The sequence below is a fragment of the Chiloscyllium punctatum genome, chromosome 26 (genome assembly GCF_047496795.1).
Source record: "Chiloscyllium punctatum isolate Juve2018m chromosome 26, sChiPun1.3, whole genome shotgun sequence".
Classification (NCBI taxonomy): domain Eukaryota; kingdom Metazoa; phylum Chordata; class Chondrichthyes; order Orectolobiformes; family Hemiscylliidae; genus Chiloscyllium; species Chiloscyllium punctatum.
This window is the reverse complement of record NC_092764.1, coordinates 57,466,358-57,488,736: the sequence shown is the minus strand read 5'-3', so window position 1 is coordinate 57,488,736 and position 22,379 is coordinate 57,466,358. Positions and strand designations below refer to the sequence as shown.

The 22,379-nt window shown below is 40.8% G+C and overlaps 1 protein-coding gene across 5 annotated transcripts in view; it reads left to right on the top strand.

Moving 5' to 3' along the window:
* Window positions 1-528: 528 nt before the first annotated feature.
* plekhg4 (pleckstrin homology domain containing, family G (with RhoGef domain) member 4) overlaps window positions 529-22,379 on the top strand; it is a 242,182-nt gene continuing 220,331 nt past the window's right edge. For 3 of the 5 annotated variants that reach the window (XM_072547481.1, XM_072547482.1, XM_072547480.1), the window contains exon 1: window positions 530-661. In XM_072547481.1, the coding sequence (XP_072403582.1) occupies window positions 650-661 (12 nt within the window). In that variant the 5' untranslated portion in view covers window positions 530-649. Of the gene's footprint in view, window positions 662-22,379 lie in introns of all 5 variants that reach the window. The other 2 variants (XM_072547479.1, XM_072547478.1) reach the window with 1 other exon arrangement.

The following is a 22,379-nucleotide window of genomic DNA, read 5'->3' as shown; positions in this document are numbered from 1 at the left end:
GTTCCCTACACTTGTGTGGAGGAGAAAAATTAGATTTAACTCAGTAACATTTGATGATGTGTCTCTCCTTGTGTGACAGCAGTAGCCACAGGAAATCAGATCATTTGTATGCATAAATAGGGAAATGGGGTGATCAAAGGGTCTGCAGACTAGTCCTTTCGAGCAGCTGGAATAATGGTTTTTAAAAGACTAAATAGATGACTTCTATTTATTGCATTAATCTTAATTCTTAATTACTAAAAATAAACATGTGAATTGATACTTTTATTGGTATTCATAACTATTGTTTGCACAGTACTTCTTAATGATTTTCAGAGGATTAGGGCAACTAATGTTAAAAAAGTCCTTTTTTAAAATAACTCACCAGTTAATTCTGATAACATTGTACATTTTGAAAATATAGATTTTCAGTGTAATCTGCAATGACTGTTGGTTGTTAGAGTTTCCTTCAATAGGTCCCCAGCTGACTCTGTGTGTGTGTCATGAGTTAGAACTGCTGGCAACCTTGAGAGGGGGTGGGCAAAAGGCTGGATCACAGCTGCATGCTCTTGGTGCTGGTGTGCTTCACTGTATTCATCAACTCAGTATTCTTAAGGAACTACTCCAGTAGAAGAAAGAAAAAGGGAAATGTTAAATTGGAAAATATATCATGAAGAAAATGGTATAGCTTTCAGTCCTTTTTTTGTATCTAGTAAATTTTGACTTCCTCATTGTGAAATAGTTATAGATGTGTTCACTCTGTATTTGTGTGACAACCTAATCTTTTGCCCATAAGTTGGTAGAATTGTGGCCTGTTGTAAAATGCAAAAACCTTGTTTAATGTTGTTTTGCTGTACAGAGTATTCATCAAGAAAATTGCTGCAAGCTTTTTAATGAAAAAGCTTGGTGCATTTTTCATGTATTAAGCATTTGGTACATTTCTAAAAATATTATGATAACTGTCATATTTTCATAACTATGTAACTTTGTTCTGATAAAACATTACACTTTTGAATAGCAGCTTAGCTTTACTGATGCTCCGTTAACACTTAGCTGGAGTTGGCAGCTGTAAAGAATATCCCACTGGAAACTGAAAGAATCGTTAATTAATTGCATTTCTAATGTCATTGTATCAGAGCTGCAAAGGTTCAGATTTTTGCTGTTTGTTGTCCTTTGTTATTTGAATAGGGATACCATTTAGTTCAAAACTGTGTGAGAGTAAGCCATGGCACTAACAGGTTTGTGATTCTCTGACTCTGTACGCATGATGACATGTTTCTGAAATTTGTTGATAACTATGTTCATTGAAAACTGATAGAAATAGCTATGGAATGAGATTTAGTGGCAATGAGTAACTAAAATACAGTACTTTCTTACATCCTGTGGTTTTTCATACATCTACATGTTTACAGTACAATGACTAGTCAACATTGCTATGTTTTCCAACTTAATTCCAAACAGGCTTGTTCTGTTATTCAGCTGGAGTGTGAAAGGAGTTTGGCCCTGTCAGGATTTCCAATTAAATTCCTATTTGTTCATAAATGAACACACACATTGTTGCTCTCAGACTAGCAGAATATGGACTGATCAGAGAACCTCTCTTCGACAATGTCTTTTTATTTGTTCTGGAAGCTATCCAGGTGAAATAAAGAAAAGATTTAAAATAGTATGGTGGAGTTAACATTTTAATTGTGTCCATTTTATATTGCATTTGATTTGTTGTCAAGCCTTCATGAAGAATTTCTGTTTCAAAGTATCATACTTGCAGCTCAGAGTTTATTTCTTCCATAATAAATTTGGAGTTAAGATTTTAAATTACCTTTTTTAAATATTTTGGTCAGGGAAGAGTTTTATTCAACTACATTTAAATGGTTGGACGAGTGGGAAAGCATTTATGCTATCGTTTAGTGCTTGGGGGTGGGCAAAAGAATTTCTATAACTTCAATGTTTTTTGAAGGGTAAAATGTATTTCACTAATTTTTTGCCATTCATTGTGTGGCTTTGATGATGTTAATAATTAAGAAAGTGAAGTTTTAAAATCTCATCCCTAACGTTGTGCTGCTTTCTTGTGATTTTTCACAGCTCTCTGCCAAAATTACAGCAAATGAAAGTCCCCAGCGAAATTTCATCCCCCGCTGCTTTTGGTGGTGGTAGGGGAACCCAGATTTTAATCAAAAACTGTGAATACAAGTACTGCTTGTGTGCATGATACAGACATATATCTGGATAGTTTAAGAGCAGGTGTACTGCTGGCAGAAATATCAGCAATATTTTTCACAGTGAGCTCTTAACAGACCTGTTAAAATGTTTTCCACTTGTAGTTTCATTGCTGAAAAGAAAATAGTGGTAGTGGCTAAAAGAATAAGAAACATAAGCCAGCGTACAAATATTTGTCAAATTCCCTGCCATTCCATGTCCAAATATCACCACTATATCTACATTAAGAATACCTCCGTGATGGGTGCACTACCAAAGAGTTGCATTGTCAGAGGCACTGTTCTTTGAGTGAGATGCTGATCTGTGGCTCCACCTAAATTTTTCAAGTGGATGTATTAGAAACCTCACAGCAATGTTTTGAAGTTGTTTGGAACTGGTTATCATTTCTCCCAGTTCGCTTGTTGGTTTTGAGATCTTGCTGTGTACAAACTGTACAACATTACTGTGGCAAAAACAGAAATTGGTGGCAAAGTTCAGCAGGTCTGGCAGCATGTGTGGCGAGAAATCAGAGTTAATGTTTCGGGTCAAATGACCCTTCCTTAGAACCCATACTGTACAGTACTGCTATTGTGTTTGCCCAGGACAACAATCTCAGAAGTAATTTATTAGTTATAACTTGCTTAGTTAGCATATCCTGAATTTGTGAATAAATCTGTGTTAATACATGCTGTTCCTTCCTTTCTCGAATCAGTGTTTACAAATAACCAAAAGCACTACTTTACTGATGTCCTTCTAGGAAATACTAGCTCAGAGTGAGCTACTACATCTGGATCTATGACATAAATATTAGTTGCAGTTTTAATTTTATACTGGATCAGTTCCCATATCCTAGAACCTCATGAGAAATTATTTTCTGAACAGATGTTACTATTGAAGTTTTCAAATGACATAGCATATGTGAGTTTCACTAAATTTGATAGTTGAGGAACCTGAAGATTCCTGGTTTATCTGGTCTGAACCCTTTTCTATGTTACTCCTTAGTTTTTGTGTTGTCTCATGCATTTCATCTGTACTCTCCTTACTATTCTTCTATTTTCCAACTGACTTTTGGCACTCGGCCAGTTTTACTTAAAGATGCATAGATTCTTGTTTACATTTGCTAAACCATCATGTTTAGATTCTAAAACTGTTACAAAAGGGATAAGGATCAAACCCCTCTGATAAGTAAACCAAGACACCAGCCCCAGTCTGTTATGGCAGGAGTAGAGGTTCCATTCTAATAATTAAACCCAAAACAACCAGAGAAGCTCATCTTGCCTCTTGTAAACTGTTAAAAGTGTGGTTAAATATAAAGAATCCCTAATACTCACTTTGTAATTAGTAAGTAACGATTTTTTTTAACTCTAGCAGTGAACAAATTTACAGAATTACCAACAAGCCAAACACTTTCACCCCACTCCCCAACTAATTATTCTCTTATTGAACTAAACAGGTACGCTGTTTCAATAAACATAAGTCCAACGTATATAAATCAAAGTAATAAGAAAACAATAAATTAAAATTTAGTCTCTCAAAGTTCACACCGTATTTATCTTGGGGAATGCTCTGCCTTCTCGTCTGTCTCTCCAGCCTTTTGCTGATCCTGCTGTCAGGGTTGTTTCTCTGTAATTTCTTCTGTTCTGAACACCTCTCTCTCTGCTGAATTCTGGTGTGAAGAGTATTATCTATGAGTGCAGTGTACCTTTATGAATAGATTTTTAAAAATTTCAAAATATACTTTATTCATGTAAATAAATCTTTGGTACTTGTACAATTTTCCATGTCGTTCATAGTTATATACATTGCATGTCTTAACATTACAAAGAACAAATTGAATTAATCAAATTCACAGTTATCCTATTAACAGTTACCTTTATTAACCATCCAGTCTCTTAGTATTTAGCTGTGGCTTCAGCGGAACCCACCTACTGAGTGGGTGCCCTGTTATATGAAAGCAAATGAAACTTCTTTAACCCCCAGTTTATGGGGTTACCATTGTCCATTTGACTGTCCTGTCTCTGGGGTGGCTGTCTACATCCCCAAGGTAAGCACGAACTGCTGGACCTTCGCTGGGCTGAGGTAGCTATCCAGCTCCTCACTGGGGTCATTTACCCGCTCTGGTGTCATTGAGCCAAGGCAAGGGTCCTCACTGTCCAGTTCTGTGTCTGACAATGGGACTGTCAGAGGATCACAGCTCTCGGTTGCCTGTAGTTGTGGGGCAGTGGGTACCCCCTGGTTCTCACTGGGTTGGAGGGTGGACTTCGGGGGGTCCGTTGTTTCCTGGTTGGGAGGAAATGCCCTCCTCTTTACCGACGGCGCTCTGTCTCTTCTTCTGGTGGTGATGGCCTTCTTTGCGTCCATCTTCCCCCTCCGAAGAGCTGGCCGTCTCTCCCTCGTGCAGCTGTCTTTTCTCCCTTTGCTGGGAGGCTTTCGGGGCCTGGCAAGATTTCCTCTTCCTGTTTTTAACAGGTATCCACTCCTCCGCCTGCTTGATTACCTCCTCCTCCATTTCTTCCATCTGCCCGGCTAGAGCTAGGATCAGCTGCTGTGTCTCTCCGCCGGCTGCCGCCTCCTCCACTCCAGCCAGTACTTCTTTCTGGGTGCCACCAGACTCCGTTTCCCTACTGTCTGGTTGGACCTTACTGGTCTTTGGGGGTCCACGGCTCACATTGCCACCTCCAGCCATCTGTGCGTAAGTGCCCCCCCCCCGTCTTGGGCAGGTCTTATACATGTGGCCCACCTCTCCGCACAGGTTGCAGCTCTTTTCTTCCTGGCAGTCCTTAGTCAAGTGACCCTCCTGTTTGCAGTTCCTACAGATGGCCACTTTGCAATCCGCCGCCACGTGTCCCAACTTCCCGCAGGTTCGGCACACTTTCGGCTGCCCTGCATATGTCAGGTAGCCTCTGCTCCCTCCAATTGCAAAGCTCGAGGGTGGGTGGAGGATGTTCCCACTATCATCGGCCCTCAGAGTTACCCTGACCTGCCGTTTACTGGTCCAGATCCCAAAGGGGTCGATCACATCAGTGGCTTCTCCCTCAACTTGGACGTACCTTCCCAGGAAGGTTAGGACATCAGCCGCTGGAACATAAGGGTTGTACATATGGATTGTAACAACCCAATTCCTCTGTGCAGGAAGCACACACAATGGGGTCGCCGACAAGATGGAAAACAGCGGTTCCCCTTCCTTCTCCTTGAAGACTTTCAGGAGCTGTTCGCACTGCTTCACGCTTCTGAAGGTCACATCAAAGTAGCCTGCCCTAGGGAAATCCTGCAGGCAGTACACGTCTGCTGCGGCGAACCCACAGCATCCCAACAGTACCTTCTTAATAAACAGGGTGCGGTCGAGTGGCGTACGATCCTCAATCTTCTTCACAGTCACCCTGACTGTGTTTCAAACCCCCTGCCCAGGGCTGCGGGCAGCTGTTGAGGCCATAGCTCTGAGGTTGGCTGGTCCCTCAATTGGCCTTTATGAATAGATGGCACTTCTTTTGAGAGAACGTGGAGATTTCTGTGAGAGCAATAGGTTTATTCCTCAGATGGTGGGTGTGCTCTCCCCACTTTTCAAATGCCCTCATTTTTATACCCTTGATGACCTATTAATTTCTTTACAATTGGATTGTTTCCAGGTAATCAAAACCATCAGATTTTAAATTTTGTAAGTTTTGTCTAAGGGCTGGGTTTAAATTAATTGGCTGATTCAAGCTAGTTTCCAAAACATCAAAACAAGACTAAGATTTCCAATCACACAGCCAATTGTTACATGTTTCAGTTTTAAAACTGTCTGTACACTTGCAGCTGCTTGCAGACATTTTCTCGTTTAAATCTCCAAGCTTAGAAAAGCACTTTATCTCTTAAACAGACCACACACTCTTTCCTTCTATCATTTTTACAAACAAATTCCAGCTTTCTGCCTTCCACTTCATGAGTACTTTACACAATTTCATAACACAACTTTTGTGGGCCCTTCTTTTCTCAAAGTCTCTGTTTTTGCCATGTTTGGTTGAATGCTGCCTTAGTATAAGAGCAGTCACTCTTGCCTGACCTTTAGATTTCAAATCTTGTGACCATGTTGGAACTAGGCTATAATAATCTCTGAATTTGAATCTGGTCCTGCCATAGTCAAACAAAGCACTGGGACCTTGATAGAAATGACCATCATAAATTCTTGAAAAGACAACGATAGATGTAGCTGGGACAGGCAAATGGGTGCAGAAAAATCAAGAGTGCAGCAATTTTTTAATCAGCCTGTTTAGAGGTATTATTACTCACCTTTTGGAGCAAGCGGGACTTGAACCCAAATCTTTTGACTCAAGGTGGGGACATTACCGTAGTCAAATGGGCCCAAGTCAAGTAGGCTGTTTCTTTGTGTTTCATCAACAGCACCTGACACATATCCAGTCTTTTTGATATATGACTTGCATTCAGCAAGCTTATTCAATGATGAAAGCACCATACAATTATTGTCATGTATATTGAAAACTTTACCTAAAGTTCATCTATGCCTTTGTTACCCATAGTGCCTCGTCCAAGTGGTGTTAGCTGATGAGCAAGGGAGAATAGTAGTTATTGATCAGGAGGTTTCTCTGCTTATGTTTGGCCTGATTCTGAGACGCATCATGGGATTGATCCAGAGTCAGTATAAAATGTTCTAGGATCATTCTTCCCTTATTGTATATACCACAAAACCTGGGGAGTATCTGTCTTGATGTTGGACAACTAAATCTGATTTTGGTTGATGGGAATAGCTCTATAGGTGTGACTATGTCAGGTTATTTAGATTAGATTTCCTACAGTGTGGAAACAGGCCCTTCGGCCCAACCAGTCCACACTGACCCTCCGAAGAGCAGCCCATCCAGACCCACCTCCCTCCGACCAATGCACCTAGCACTATGGACAATTTAGCATCGCCAATTCACCTGACCTGCACATCTTTGGGAGGAAACCAGAGTACCCGGAGGAAACCCATGCAGACACTGGGAGAATGTGCAAACTCCACACAGACAGTCGCCCAAGGCTGGAATTGAACCTGGGACCCTGGTGCTGTGAGGCAGCAGTGCTAACCACTGAGCCACTGTCGCCCCTATTGTTTGACTAGTCCAAATCCCCAAAAATGGGTTACATTTACTGGTACTAGCTTCACGTTTTCAGATTTTAAAATTGAATTCTGTTTCGGCTCTATGCATTACTTATTGAAGCAGCTTTCTATTTCTGATTTATAGCTCTTCAAATTGGGATTTAATTTTTTTCATGTTTTTATACTGGTTTTCATAAGCTAGTTGCAGTTAAACAAATGACTGATTACAAGAATTTTTAAAGATATATAATGATCCATCTGTGTGCTAGACAGCAAATCAGCTAGGTGACTTCAGTCATACATGTACTAATTCTGCTGGAATTAGTGCTGCTGAGGAATGCTCATGGGTACTGTAAATTATTAACTACGTGATATCCGTATCACAAAATATTTAACTGGGAGGTATGGAGCTGTGTTCCTACTAGTCTCTTGTGCACACAAATATATTGAATAATTTCTTATTTCCTGGTTGCTGCATTTCTGCAATTTACATCATTGGCAATATACTTCAGTTGACTTTTGAATGTATTTGAACTCTAATTCAGAAATCAGTGAAGAATTTGGATAATATGGTAAATAGTATCATGTTACTTAAAATGCTGGACTGGCCTCTTGACATACTGTTGATCAGTTATATAGAAAAACAATCTGTGGTAAGTCAGTACTTGTATATTTCTGTTCATGGACTGATTTATTGCTAACTTCGACTCTCACTGACTTAACATATTTTCCCTTTAATTAAGCAAATTGTGTTAATTCATTATCCTCTATTTTATAATATTTGCTACCAAGTGGTACTAACTTCATACTTCTGTCTGTAATTGAATGAGGAGCCACAAGTCATTGATCTGTTACATGGTTGACATCATTGTGTTTTTTTTGTCTCTAATCAGAATTAGGTTGAAACAAACAGATACTTCACTCATTTGAAGGATCAATGCTGCTTGTTTTGTTCATCTCAATGTTCATCTGAAATAGATTTTAAATTGTGGATGGTTTAATTAAGGAATAAAAATCATTTGAAGTTTAATTGACCTTCTGTGTAAAGATGTTGATTTGTGCAGCATGACAACAATATATTTTTTTATAATTAGATCACAACATGTTTTGTAATTTAATTGGTTAACAACATTTGGAAATAAAATATTGTGTTGAAAGCTAAAATTTTAAAAATAATCACACACCCTTCGGTGTGTAAAGAATATATGCATTGGTAAATTACATTGCCAATTGTGGACTAACTGTTAATGTGATAGAATCAATTCAGAGCATAAATTACAAGTTGTATCTTGACAGTCTTATTTCTAGCCAGAAAGGAATATATATATATTTTAAATATACTGCTTTTTATTCATTTGCTTTTATTGCCTGTCCCTAGTTATTTCTGAGAACATGGTGGTGAGCTGCCTTCTTGAACTACTTCAATCCATGTGCATATAAAGTGAAATAGTAATATTTTCAAAATGTAGAAAAATAGATGTGGTTAAGTGATTTGAAAGAATTTTGGAAAATGAAGTTTAATGTAAAGTAAATTTAAATTAAGCTTTTTAAAAACAACTTTATGCATTTTTTCTTTGCCACCGCCCAAAATGCAGATGTAATGAATAGAACACCCTCAATACCAATGTTATTAATTCTTTCTTAGGCTATACATTCTACGAAAATGATTTATAAAGAAATGAGGTTTTGATTTTATAACGTGGAGTGGGGAAATATGGGATGTCTATTAACTTGCATATAGGGTATCCTTTTTTTTTTGAAGTAATAATCAAATTTAAATTGAATATGGCCTAGAAGTTTTTCCTGGAGGAAGTTTCAGTACTGATGGCTTAGCATAATAGTCAGAAGTTTTGTGGCTCAGTCTGTAACATCCCTGCCTCTGAACCAGAAGTTCTGGATCAACAGACATTCCAGGATCTGATGACCCAATAATCCAGCATTCACAAGGCACAAGTCAGGAATATAATGGAATACTCTCCACTTGCCTGGATGAGTGCAGCTCCAACAACATTCAAGAAGTTTGACACCATCCAGAACAAAGTAGCCTGAATGATTAGCACTGCATTCCCTTCCTCCACTACTAATGCTCAGTAGCTGCTGTGTGTACTATCTATAACGAGCGCTACAGAAATTAGCCAAATATTTTTAAACAGCACTTTAAAACCCATAACCACTTCCATCTAGAAAGACAAGGGCAGCAGATACATGTGAACACCATCACCAGCAGGTTCCCCGCCAAGCCACTCAACACCCTAACAATTTGATAAAACATTTTAATTTTATTTAGCCAGGGATGATGCATCCTTCAAAAAGGACCATTCTTTCTGACTGAAATAAATCTTTACTAAGAGTCATTAGATATCATATTAAAAGTCCGTCACAGCATCTCTGCTGTTCTGCCATTTTGCATGTAGTTTTGCAGCTCAGTTTCGCTAGTTCTGCTTTTATTTATATTTAATACGTTAATTTTAGAACCATACTTCTTTCTCCCCTTCAAACTGTTGTAAATTCTTACATGTTATAATTGCTTAGCTACTCCCTGCTGTGAGTTAATTGATTAAGCCTGTCTCATTGCATGTTACCAGATCCAGAATAGCCTGCTTTCTGGTTGAGGTTAGAATGTACTTCCCTGAAATATTGTCCTGAATAGACACTAACTTATTTTTTGAGTACCTTTTATCTGATACATGCACCTTATACATAGATTAAAATCATGCATGATTATTGCAGTACCTTTCTCACAGGTCCCATTTATTTCTCTGTGCCAAACAACATACCTAGCTTTAGGTGGCCTATATTTTGTACTTTGGAATTAAGGTTTTCTCTCTCTCTCTCTCTCTCTCAGAGCTGATCTCAGTGAAGCACAGAAAAACCAAAAACATTGAATTATAAAATAAATTACAGCTTTCTGCTGTGCATGAAAATCTGTTCACATTATTGGCAAACCTCCCCCACCATTCTATCTGAAATTGAGGATCTATACATGCTTTAATCATTGAAAGTGGCAGGACAGTTGAGAGAGCAGATAGATCCTAAACTTTAATAACAAGGGCGCAGAGTATAAAAACAAGGAAATTATGTTAAGATTATTTAGAATGATGGTTCATTCTCAACTGGAGTAGTGCCCAGTTCTATCTATCACACTTTAGGGAACGAATGAAGGCCTCAGAGAAAGTGAGGAACTTCACAAGTAAAGATATATTGGAAAACGTTGAGACTGTTTCTCTTGAAGAGGAGACTGCAAGGAGATTGGATAGAGGTATTTAAAAATTGCAAGGTGACTCAACATTCCTATTAATGAAAGGACTGAGAACGGGAGAGGGCTAAAACAACTGCAGAGAGGCTGGTGTCATATCACCAAATCACCCTTTATTTACTAGTGCATAGTACACTGCCTGTGTCCAGCCAACTTGGAGTCAGTCCTCAACTGAGGAAATTCTAATCTCCTGGGGTTTTTTCATTTTCTTTCATTCCCTAAAATGAGGAGACTTTAAATCTCCTGGTCATTCGTTTTTTTAACCGAGTCAGTGCCCTAAACAGAGGACACTCTAAATTTCCTGGTTGTATATATGTGTTTTCCATTACCCCCCACACTACCACGTGGGTAGTCCCCAGCACCCATGTTGTGTGTGTGCAGGTGTGACTCACAGTAAAAGACAACAGGTGTACAAATCTTAATTCAATTTCCACCACCAGGAAGAAAGGAAGCGCCCAAGTGGTCAGTGACAACCAGTTCTCTTCTCAGGGTAATGCTACATGATCTCCTGGTTATATTGGTCAGCCAAGACTTTTCTGATTGGCCCAGGTTATCAACCCCTATCAAGAACCTCATGGTTAACAACGTTCACCTGGTTCCAATCACTACACCAATCTCCCCACGAGTCTGGGGATGTGGGCCTGCTGTTTCGCTTGTACAGGTAGTTCTCCTATAATGCAGTAATTGCATTCCCGTGCAATGTCATGTTTTAGAAAATCGGACAATTAAAGTAATGGGGCCGATGGAAAAGACCGGGTTAGGGTGAACCACCAAAGAAATTAGTAAAAGTCAAAACAAACGTAGTTAGCCTAACACAAACGATAGCACAGTCCAAGTAAATTTTTAAATCCTATTTCAATGAAATAGAGTAAATTTAACATTTTAAGGGGTTTCTGAATTAAATAACATCCCATGTGAATTCAGTGCTATTTAAATGCTATCGCAGCTTCTAACTTTCATTTTCAGCTAAGTCACTTTATAATGCAGATAAAGATATCCGAACAATGGGATTTCTCCCCAACAAATTAATTCCAAAAAACATTTCAAGAGGAAGAAAAACGGGAAGTTTTCTTTTGGCATGAGTAACATCTCCGATGCTCTGAAAGACTGGCATTTTGATGGGTCTCAGGTTTAAGAAAGAATGAGGGGCTAAGACTCTCATTCCCTCCCCATAACCCCCCGCCACCTTTCAAAGGAAAACTGGGTGAACTTGGATCAGGCATAACATGAGGTGGGGAGAGATGACAGTCATCTGTGGTCCGTCCTTAGTGTTACACCTCCCCCTTCCACACATATGCACCCTCTCTTGTAAAGTCAGCATGTGTTGAAGCTTCAGATGGTCAGCAACTGAGTATCTGCTTAACAACAGGCCCTCCTTACTACTGCTGGACATTGCTATATTTGCACCTTCTTTCATTCCCTATCTCTCTGTCTCTTCCCACTCCTCAGCCCTCACCCTCCCAACTCCGTCCATGATCCCAATAAGCATTCCAGAGTGAGCCGGACTGTGGCCCATCTCTTGAGTCTGGAACATCTCAGAAGGTTCTCCTCTTCTTCTGATGACAATAGTATGGAGGAGGAGCACCTGTGGTTTCTGCCAGGCTTTCAGATTGTTCTGAGGGACCTAATATGTTTTGCTTATGCCCTGTTTACAAGGTAATGGCTTTCAGGTGATCAACATGTTTGTTTTGAACGGTGTCACCTACTTGAACTTTGTAAGTCATGGGACCTGACCTCATGTTAACCTTGCCTTGTACCCACACAGGGCCATTCCCATGGTTCTGGCACCAAACTTCATCCAAATTTACTAGTGCACAGAACACTGGCTGTGGCTAGCCAGCTCAGGGTCGGTCCGCAATTGAGGAGATTCTAATCTGCTAGTTAAATTGGTCAGCCAAAATTTTCCAGATTGGCCTAGGTTAACAACCCCCATCAAGGACCTCGTACTTAACGAGGTCCACCTGTTTCCAATCACTACAAGGGCTTAGATTTAAGATAACTGGCAAAAGAAACAATGGGGACATGAGGAAAAAAATATTATCAAACAGAGTTGTTAAGATCTGGAATGAACTGCCGGAGACTGAGGTGGAGATAATTCAGTCAAGGCACTTAAGAAGGCATTAGATTGCCATCGGGAAAGGGCAACGGGAAGAGGGTGAGGGAATGGCACGAAGTAAATCATTCTGATGGGCAGCTGGCACAGTCACAGCAGTCAAAATGGCATCCTTCTAAACTGTCACAATTGACTCTGATTAATTTTTTAAATTAATTTTTACAATATGAGCATCAATAGCAAAGTTGCATTTTTTGTCCATTCTTAGCTGCCCTGAGTCAGCCTTCTTTCTAATGGTTGCTAGGGTACCTCAGAGGGCAGATAAGAGCCAACCATATCAATATAAAACTGTAGCCATATACTGGGACAGTGGGTTTTCCTCCTGACTAGATATTAATGAAAGGGTTTTTTGAATATATTGATCATTTTAATGAACAGTCATCCCAAAGTGCATGATTTCAAGCCTCTCCACTTGCCACATTGATACTCATTTCAGCATCCTCCCATGTGATCATGAAACTCATCACACCCTCATCATAAAATCCTCTGCCAAGATTTATTATCTGTAAATTTATAGCGTTGTTCCCTACACCAGAGTCTAGATTGTTATAAAAACTGTAAAGAGTGATAATGAGATCTATTTGACTATTCTGACTAACTATAAAGATTGACTTATTAAATAAAGAAGGGAAAAGAAAGTTAAACTTAGAATTATGACAGTGGTCAAAACTTTTTTATATTTTAATACGGAATTCCAGTTTGGACTAGCAATACCATTCCCAAGTTTAACTGGTTTTCCATCTGGGATACATGTTTATCACTGAACAAATCATATATATACTTTTTGTTTCTAATCATTTAATACAGTGTGATTAAAACTGAAATGCTTTTTTTCACTGCAGAGGATATGGAAGTCCAGTTTTCAAAACACTCACGATCATCGTGATATACTGTTTTTACTTGTCTGCTTTACCTATAATTCACAGAAATTTTATAGTATTGAAAGAAGCCATTCAGCCTATCTTACCTGCACTTATATTCAAGCCATAAAAGATCCATTTCTTTTCATTCATATGAAATAAATGCAGAAATAATAGCCCTGGGAAAGAAGCCATTTGACTCTTTCTTTCCATCCATATTGGTGTTTAAACTCCACAAAAATCAATAATCCTAAACACATTGGGTTCTACGTCCCTTCAAAATCATTAACTTCATTCACCTATCTAATTTAATCTGGAATGGTCGAAGAGTTTCTGCTTCAAATAATAACTCTGAAAGTGCAAACCACAGCCTCCCATATAAATAGGTTTTTCTCACACTATTTACTTAAATCATTTAAACTTGGACTTGCATTTACTTCGAAACACCTCAACTATTAGTAACTAGTCTATGTTTACTCATCCACTCTCATCCTTTTGTAATTTTATACATTATAATGCATCCCAGTAAGCAGTTCTCAAGTCTGTCATTACTTTTCCACATACCAAGCCAACAACATATTGTAAGTAGAATCTGACAGACTCTGCTATAATCTGTGGCTATTATATCTGTGGCTCAAATAATTTTGGCTATTGTGCTGGAGGCAATGTTGCAAGCATTGTGCTACTTCAGGGGCAGGGAAAGTTACCTCAACTGTTTCTCACAGAAGACACTCACGTCCCTTAGAACAGGGTCATTTAACTTGGTCAGTGATCAGGAATAGGAGGGTATGGTTGTGAATGAGGCAAGAAAGGGGATCCAGAAGCACAGAGGGGCAGCTTTTGCTGTTGCAGTTGTTCAATAAGTTAGAGGTTCTTGCAGTTTCTATGGAGGAGAGCAAGGACTGTCAATGAATGTAATGACGTGGAGATGTTTGTGTTGGACTTGGGTGGACAAAGTCAGAAGTCACATGACACCAGGTTCTAGTGCAACAGCTTTATTTGAAATCTCATTCCACCCTGACCTTAAATTTACCTGGACCATCTCTGACACCTCCCTCCCCTTCCTGGATCTCTCCATCTCCATTAATGACAACCGACTTGACACTGACATTTTTTACAAACCCACCGACTCCCACAGCTACCTGGATTACACCTCTTCCCACCCTACCTCTTGCAAAAATGCCATCCCGTATTCCCAATTCCTCCGACTCCGCCGTATCTGCTCCCAGGAGGACCAGTTCCACCACAGAACACACCAGATGGCGTCCTTGTTTAGAGACCGCAATTTCCCTTCCCACGTGGTTAAGGATGCCCTCCAACGCATCTCGTCGACATCCCGCACCTCTGCCCTCAGACCCCACCCCTCCAACCGTAACAAGGACAGAATGCCCCTGGTGCTCACCTTCCACCCTACCAACCTTTGCGTCAACCAAATCATCCGCCGACATTTCCGCCACCTCCAAACATTCCCTCCCCACCCCTTTCCACCTTCCGCAAAGACTGTTCCCTCCGTGACTACCTGGTCAGGTCCACGCCCCCCCCCCCCTACAACCCACCCTCCAATCCTGGCACTTTCCCCTGCCACTGCAGGAACTGTAAAACCTGCGCCCACACCTCCTCCCTCACCTCTATCCAAGGCCCTAAAGGAGCCTTCCACATCCATCAAAGTTTTACTTGCACATCCACTAATATCATGTATTGTATCCGTTGCTCCCGATGTGGTCTCCTCTACTGGGCGCCTCCTAGCAGAGCGCTTTAAGGAACATCTCCGGGACACCCGCACCAATCAACCACACTGCCCCGTGGCCCAACATTTCAACTCCCCCTCTCACTCTGCTGAGGATATGGAGGTCCTGGGCCTCCTTCACCGCCGCTGTCTCACCACCAGACGCCTGGAGGAAGAACGCCTCATCTTCTGCCTCGGAATACTTCAACCCCAGGGCATCAATGTGGACTTCAACAGTTTCCACATTTCCCCTTCTTCCACCTCACCCTAGTTCTAAACTTCCAGCTCAGCCCTGTCCCCATGACTTGTCTGGACTTGTCCTACCTGCCTATCTCCTTTTCCATCTATCCACTCCACCGTCTCCTCCCTGACCTATCACCTTCATCCCCTCCCCCACTCACCCATTGTACTCTATGCTACTTTCACCCCACCCCCACCCTCCTCTAGCTTATCTCGCCACACTTCAGGCTCACTGCCTTTATTCCTGATGAAGGGCTTTTGCCTGAAATGTCGATTTCGAAGCTCCTTGGATGCTGCCTGAACTGCTGTGCTCTTCCAGCACCACTAATCCAGAATCAGTTACAGGTTGACTGTGCAGATCCTTCCATGGGCTCAATGTTCCTAGTCATTGTAGACTACCACTCAAAGTGGTTGGAAATGCATGGAATTCATTCATCAAACATCACAACAACAATAAATATACTGCAGGCATCTTTTGTGATACATAGATTCCCAGAAGTGTTGGTCACAGGTAATGGGCCATCATTTACGAACAGGGAATTTGAGTATTTTCTAAAATACAATAGATTTGACATATACTGACAGCTCCATACCAACCATCATACAACAGCCTGGTAGAAAGAGTAGTCTAAAATTTGAAATAGCACTGTATGGATAAGTCGATTGGTCGACTCAAAAGGTCTGGACCAGTGACATACAAATTTCGGGTAGGACTGACAGTCCTGAACAAGCATCTGGACAATTTGAAAGCCACACACACTCAAATGGTGTGGGATCAAAATGTGCCTTGCTCCTCTCAACAGTCTGAAAGGCTGTTGAAACTCATGGCTTCTCCCAGTCTGTCAAGTGGTGAAGGGACCTCTGATCTAAGATATACAAGGCAGATCTCGCTGCATCGACGCCTTTGCCGCTGGAAGTAGAGAGTGAATATTTCCCAAGATGCTCCTGGCGCAAGAGGCGACCTCCTGTGCATTACACACAATCTGTATCTAATGTGGAGTCCGAGGAATCTGAACCGGTGCTAAAACATGCCAGAAAGCGCTACTTGAGAAAGGATTTGTCTATGTCCTCAGACTCAGAAGAATGTAGTGATTGTAACAAGGTCAATCAGGTGGACCTCACAGAATTTGAGTTCTCTGATTGGTGCTGTTAATCTGATCCAATCCAGGAGCCCTGGCTGACAGATGAAAAGAGGAGTGTCAGACATTTTGGCATTTTTAGGAGCTGGCTCTGAGGGAGCCGGACCAGTGTCAAGGACTTGCACCTGTAAATAACAGGTGACTTGGTGATAGGATCATGGCCTCTGTGCAGTTACTTCAGCAGGGATCATTCTTTGACACAAACTATTGTGTGAAAGGTACTCTTAAATCAATATTCACCAGATCTGAATGCAAAAGCTGTAGAAAACCTGTGTTTTGAATTGAGATATTATGCCAGTGTTGATTTCATCCTAAAGGTAATGACAGTCCATGCCCTTCAGAGTTTTCTGTCTAACTCCAGCAGGCATGCCACTGTACAATTTTAGACTTGAGGAAGAAGCGGTAATATGTCACTGTAAAACTTGACTCCTAAACAAAGGCTTGGTAGTAGATGCTGAACTGATCATGGGCAGTTTTCAAGGAAAGTGTATTGATCCCTCGAAAAATATTGACACCATCAGATGAAAAGGCAGGTTTCCTAGTCTGGAGAATGCTGTTCCCAGTTTGACTTATATTCAGTAATTGTAAACAAGGTTTTCAAACTCTTGATGAAATATGTATTTTTCCTTGGTCTGTTTTGACATGTGAATACTGTATATAGCTTTTTCTAGGGAGAGAAAACTTTTGATTCCTTGGTGAAATAATGACTAGAACTCTTTTGCATTTAAAGAAGCACAGTTGCAATAAAGATACTAAACTGATGGAAAGATTTCAAGGGTGTCTGCTAGTTACAGTATATACAAAATGCAGGACTGCTGGCGTTAAAATTCCCGTAGCCTTGATTTGTTTCAATTTGTAATTTGTCAAATTCTAACTTTTCCCAATTACGTGAATACTGTATGTTCTAGTGATGCAAATAAATCTATGAACATTGCTTCTGCAAAATTAAAAAAAAAAATTCTCTGGTTGTTTTCGTATTGTATTTGCGCTAATGATGTTAGTACAGAAGACTATCACTACAATTTGATTGGTGGTATGATGCCATCTTTTGCACTTGTTTGAAATTAGTAACATTACGCTTTAGCATTTTAAAGAGAAGCCTGTTCAGTAGTATGTGTCTAATACTGGCAATAGTTTTGAAAAGTGATTTTGCGCTGTTGTCAATTTTCTGCTTGCAGCATTCATGTAATGGGTATCAGTAATCTGAATTTCATAGACCTATTGAGAACTGATAGTGTTCCTCCACAATTGCAAGCTAGATATTATTGTTAGTTTTGTAAAAGATAATTGGCTAGGGCGCATAGCCCAATCACCACTATTTTGTTTCAACATTTAATGTTACTTTGCATCTCTCATGTTTACATTGGTTAAAATTGTTATATAGTTCCTTTTATATTGGAAATGTAAATGTCTATGAAGGAGAAGATCAGAACCCCATTAATGTATGGGAATGTGGACTCTGTAATTATGCCTTTAAAAACCTCCAAAAAAAATCTCTGGATGCTGTAAATCAGAAACAAAAAGAGAAATTACTGGAAAAGCTCAGCAGGTCTGGCAGCATCTGTGGAGAAAAGTCAGTGTTATTGTTTTGGGTTGAGTGATGGTAGCTTGGAAAATTGTCAGTTTATATGCAGAAGGGGTAAGGAGTAAACGATAGGTGGGGATAGTGTTAAAAGGGAGAGAACAACAGTTGGCCAGACAATGATCTGACTAGAAGGGTAAATAGCTATTAATGGGGACTGTTAGTAGCTAACAATGGGTTGTGTGTGATAGCAGACTATGTGTTAATAAGGCCTGATGTGTGAGAGTTGGGATAGGACATGGGAGAGCTCAAGCCCTTAAAGTTATTGAACTGCAGATGTTGGAATCCAAAGTAGACAAACAGGAGACTGAAAGAACACAGCAAAACAGTCAGCATCAGGAGGTGGAGAATTCAGTGTTTTGGGTATTTACTCTTCTTCGGGACTAGATGTGGGGAGGGGAGTGGCAGAACAGTGACTTGGTGATGGGTGGACACACATAGTGGGTACAACCTGATTGGTCGATGGGAGGGATGAACCCGGTTGGTAGGTGAAAGGAAGGTTCGGCAGGTGGAATGGAAAGGAGGAGGCGGGGCTGGAAAGGGAACTGGGGATCATGGAAATTAGAGAACTCAATTAGAGAATTTAAGTCGTCTGTCCAGGCAGAAGAATAAGGTGTTCTTCCAATTTGTGGTCTGGTTCACTGCGGCAATGGAGGAGGCTGAAGATGGACATATGGGTGGAGGAATTGAAGTGGGTGGTGACCGGGAGGTCAGGCTGGCCAATTCAGCTCAAGTACCTTATCGAGCTGATCAGGTCCCAAAAGACATAGTTGCTAGACTGGGTTTGTGGCAGGTGGTGAGGGAACCAACAAGAATGAAAAATATACTTGTCTTCATCCTTACCAATCTACCAGCTATAGATACATACATCCATGAAAGTGTCAGTCCTTATGGAGATGAAGTCCCGACCTCACATTGAGCATAATCTCCGTTGTGCTCTGTGGCACTACCACCATACTAAATAGGATAGACTTCAATTAGATCTAACAACTCAAGACCGGGCATCCATGAGGCACTGTGGGCCTTCAACAGGAGCAGAATTGTACTCCAGCACAGTCTGTAACCTCATGGCCTGACATATCTCCCACTCAACCATTACCATCAAGCGAGGGGATCAACCCTGGTTCAATGGTGAGTGCAGGAGGACATGCCAAAGGCAGCACTAGGCATACCTGAAGATGAAATGTCAATCTGGTGAAGCCACCAAACAGGATTACTTGCATGCCAAACAACATAACTCTGTACATCACCTGCTGTTTAAGTGATCCCACAACAAACGGATCAGATCTAAGCTTTGCAATCCTACCACATCCAGCTGTGAATGGTGGAGGACGATTAAACAACCCACTGGAGGAGGAGGCTCCACAAATATCCCCATTCTCAATAATGGAAGAGCGCAACACATCATTGCAAAAGATAAGGCTGAAAGTTTCGAAGCAGTCTTCAGTCAGGCTCAGTAGTTAGCACTGCTGCCTCATAGCTCCAGGGACCCAGGTTCGATTCCAGCTCACCACCACCTTCTCAAGGGCAACCAGGGATGGGCAATAAATGCTGGCTAGCCAGCAACGCCCACCTCCCATAAAATAAATAAATGAACAAACTAATAGTCCCCACCAATGGCTATTCACTCTCCTAGCCAGATCATTGTCTGTTCAACTGTTCTCCTCTCTTTGGTCACTATCCCCACCTATAGTTTAGTTCTACTCCTCCCTTCACCCTATCTTTTGCACATAAGCTGACATTTCCGAGTTACCATCAGTTCTGTGGAAGGATCACTCGACCCTGATTTCTCTCCACAGCTGCTGCCAGATCTGACAAGCTTTTCCAGCAATATCTGTTTTTGTTTTTGTGTTTGTCCTCACAGATATATCCCAAAGTATGTTTTTAGTCATGGTTTACCATAGGCTAGTGGACAGCTGTGGCTTTATAAAAAGAAAATTGCACAAGCAAGCAAAAAAAACCATGCATGGCAATAAAAGGTTCATGCTTTAATTCAAGAACAAAAGGGAAGGGTGTTGAATAGGGTGGAGGACAAGAGAAATTAAATGACAAAAGGTTTTATGATACAAAAATCAAAGGGAGTCATAATGGGTAAAGTGAACAAATAAAAAGATGTGTCTACATGTGATTGGCTAAAGAACACTTGCCCGATGACAAAGTAAAGGAAAGAACTAGGGCGGAGAAGAAAAATCTCAGTAAAACAAAAGCAGATTTATGGTCTAAAATTGGTGACCTCACAGTTGAGTCCAGAAGGTTGCAGAGTGAAAGATGACATGCTGTTACTTGAACTTCATTAGAACATAAAAGCATCATCACAAGGGGATTATGGTTGGGAATTGAAATGGCATGGTACAGGAAGTGCAGGGTCACATTTGTCAGCTGAAAAGAGTGGTCACCTATATTGTGTTTTGTCTCCTCTGCACAGAAGGCCACATTGTGAGCACAAAGCAACAAGTTGCATTGATTATAGCATCTTTAATGCAGAGAAGTGTAACAAAATGCTTCACAAAAATCATTCAACTAAATTGGATGCCACATTGAAAGAGGAAATATTGGAGGAGCTGAGGTTCTGAGGAAGGGTCACTTGACCCGAAATGTGAACTTGATTTCTCTCTAAAGTTACTGCCAGACCTGCTGAGATATTTCTATTTTTTTGTAAGTACACCAATTCAAATTAAAGGTGAAAATCTGAAAGTTTCATTCAGAGATATGTGTCCATGCTTCCACAGGGTACTCAGCATTGAAATTAAGGCAATATCTTCAACTTGTGTACTTAGAGTCATAGTCATAGAGATATACAACACGGAAACAGACCCTATGGTCCAACTCATCCATGCCGAGCAGATATCTTAACCTAATCTAGTCCCGTTTGCCAGTACTTGGCCCATACCCCTCTAAACCCTTCCTATTCATATACCCATCCAGATGCCTTTTAAATACTGTATTTGTACCAGCCTCCACCACTTCCTCTGGCAGTTCATTCCATACCTGCACCATCCTCTGCGTGAAAAAGGTGCTTCTTAAGTCCCTTTTATATCTTTCCCCCTCACCCTAAATCTATGCCCTCTAGATCTGGACTCCCCCACTCCAGGGAAAAGACCTTGTCAATTTATCCTATCCCATGACCCTATCGTGATTTTATAAGCCTCTTATAAGGTCACCCCTCAGCCTCTGACGCTCCAGAGAAAACAGCCCCAGCCTGTTCAGCCTTTCCCTATAGCTCAAATCCTCCAACCCTGGCAACATCCTTGTATATCTCTTCTGAACCCTTTCAAGTTTCATAACATCCTTCCAATAGGAAGGAGACGAGAATTGCACTCAATATTCCAAAAGTGGCCTAACTAGTGTCCTGTACAGCCACCACATGACCTTCCAACCCCAATACTCAATGCTTTGACCAATAAAGGAAAGCGTACCAAATGCCATGGTGCCTCAGTGGTTAGCACTGCTGCCTCGCAGCGCCAGGAAACTGGGTTCAATTCCCGTCTTGGGCAACTGCCTGTGTGGAGTTTACACATTCTCCCCGTGTCTGCGTAGGTTTCCTTCGGGTGCTCCAGTTTCCTCCCACAGTCCAAAGATGTGCAGGATAGGTGAATTGGCCATTCTAAATTGTCAATAGTGTTAGGTGGATTAGTCAGGTGTAAATGTAGGGGAATGGGTCTGGATAGGTTGCTCTTCGGAGGATCAGTGTGGGCCAGTTTCCACACTGTAGGGAATCTAATCTAATTTTGGGCTTCCTTTTCTGTCTCTTTTGATGTATTTCCCATAATTCTATTGTGTTTCCTACTCTTTAGTTCATTTGTATACATCCATATTTCCTGCTGTATACACTCTGTGACTTGGTAAAGATACTTCAATCTGACTTTGAGATGCCACAGATTGTTGTCCACAGAGTTATCCTGAGCTGAAAAACACAGATAAGCTGTATTCTGGCTTTTGTTTCAACGAGGTGAATAGCAGGCACAGTTCCCTTCATTTTCTGACTACAATGTATTTTGGTGTATCCTGATAACGTGAAAGGTCGTAAATAAATTGAAATTGATTATTTTAGTTTGTTCTGAGTTAAAGTTATATGTAGTATCAAGAAGAAACACTGGAAAAGGAGACGGATGTTTCACACATCAGAGCACGAATACAATGTTGAACTGTATGTGAATTTTATTCTGATTGTATAGAGGAACTAGTACCACAACAAGAATGGGCATTGATTTTAG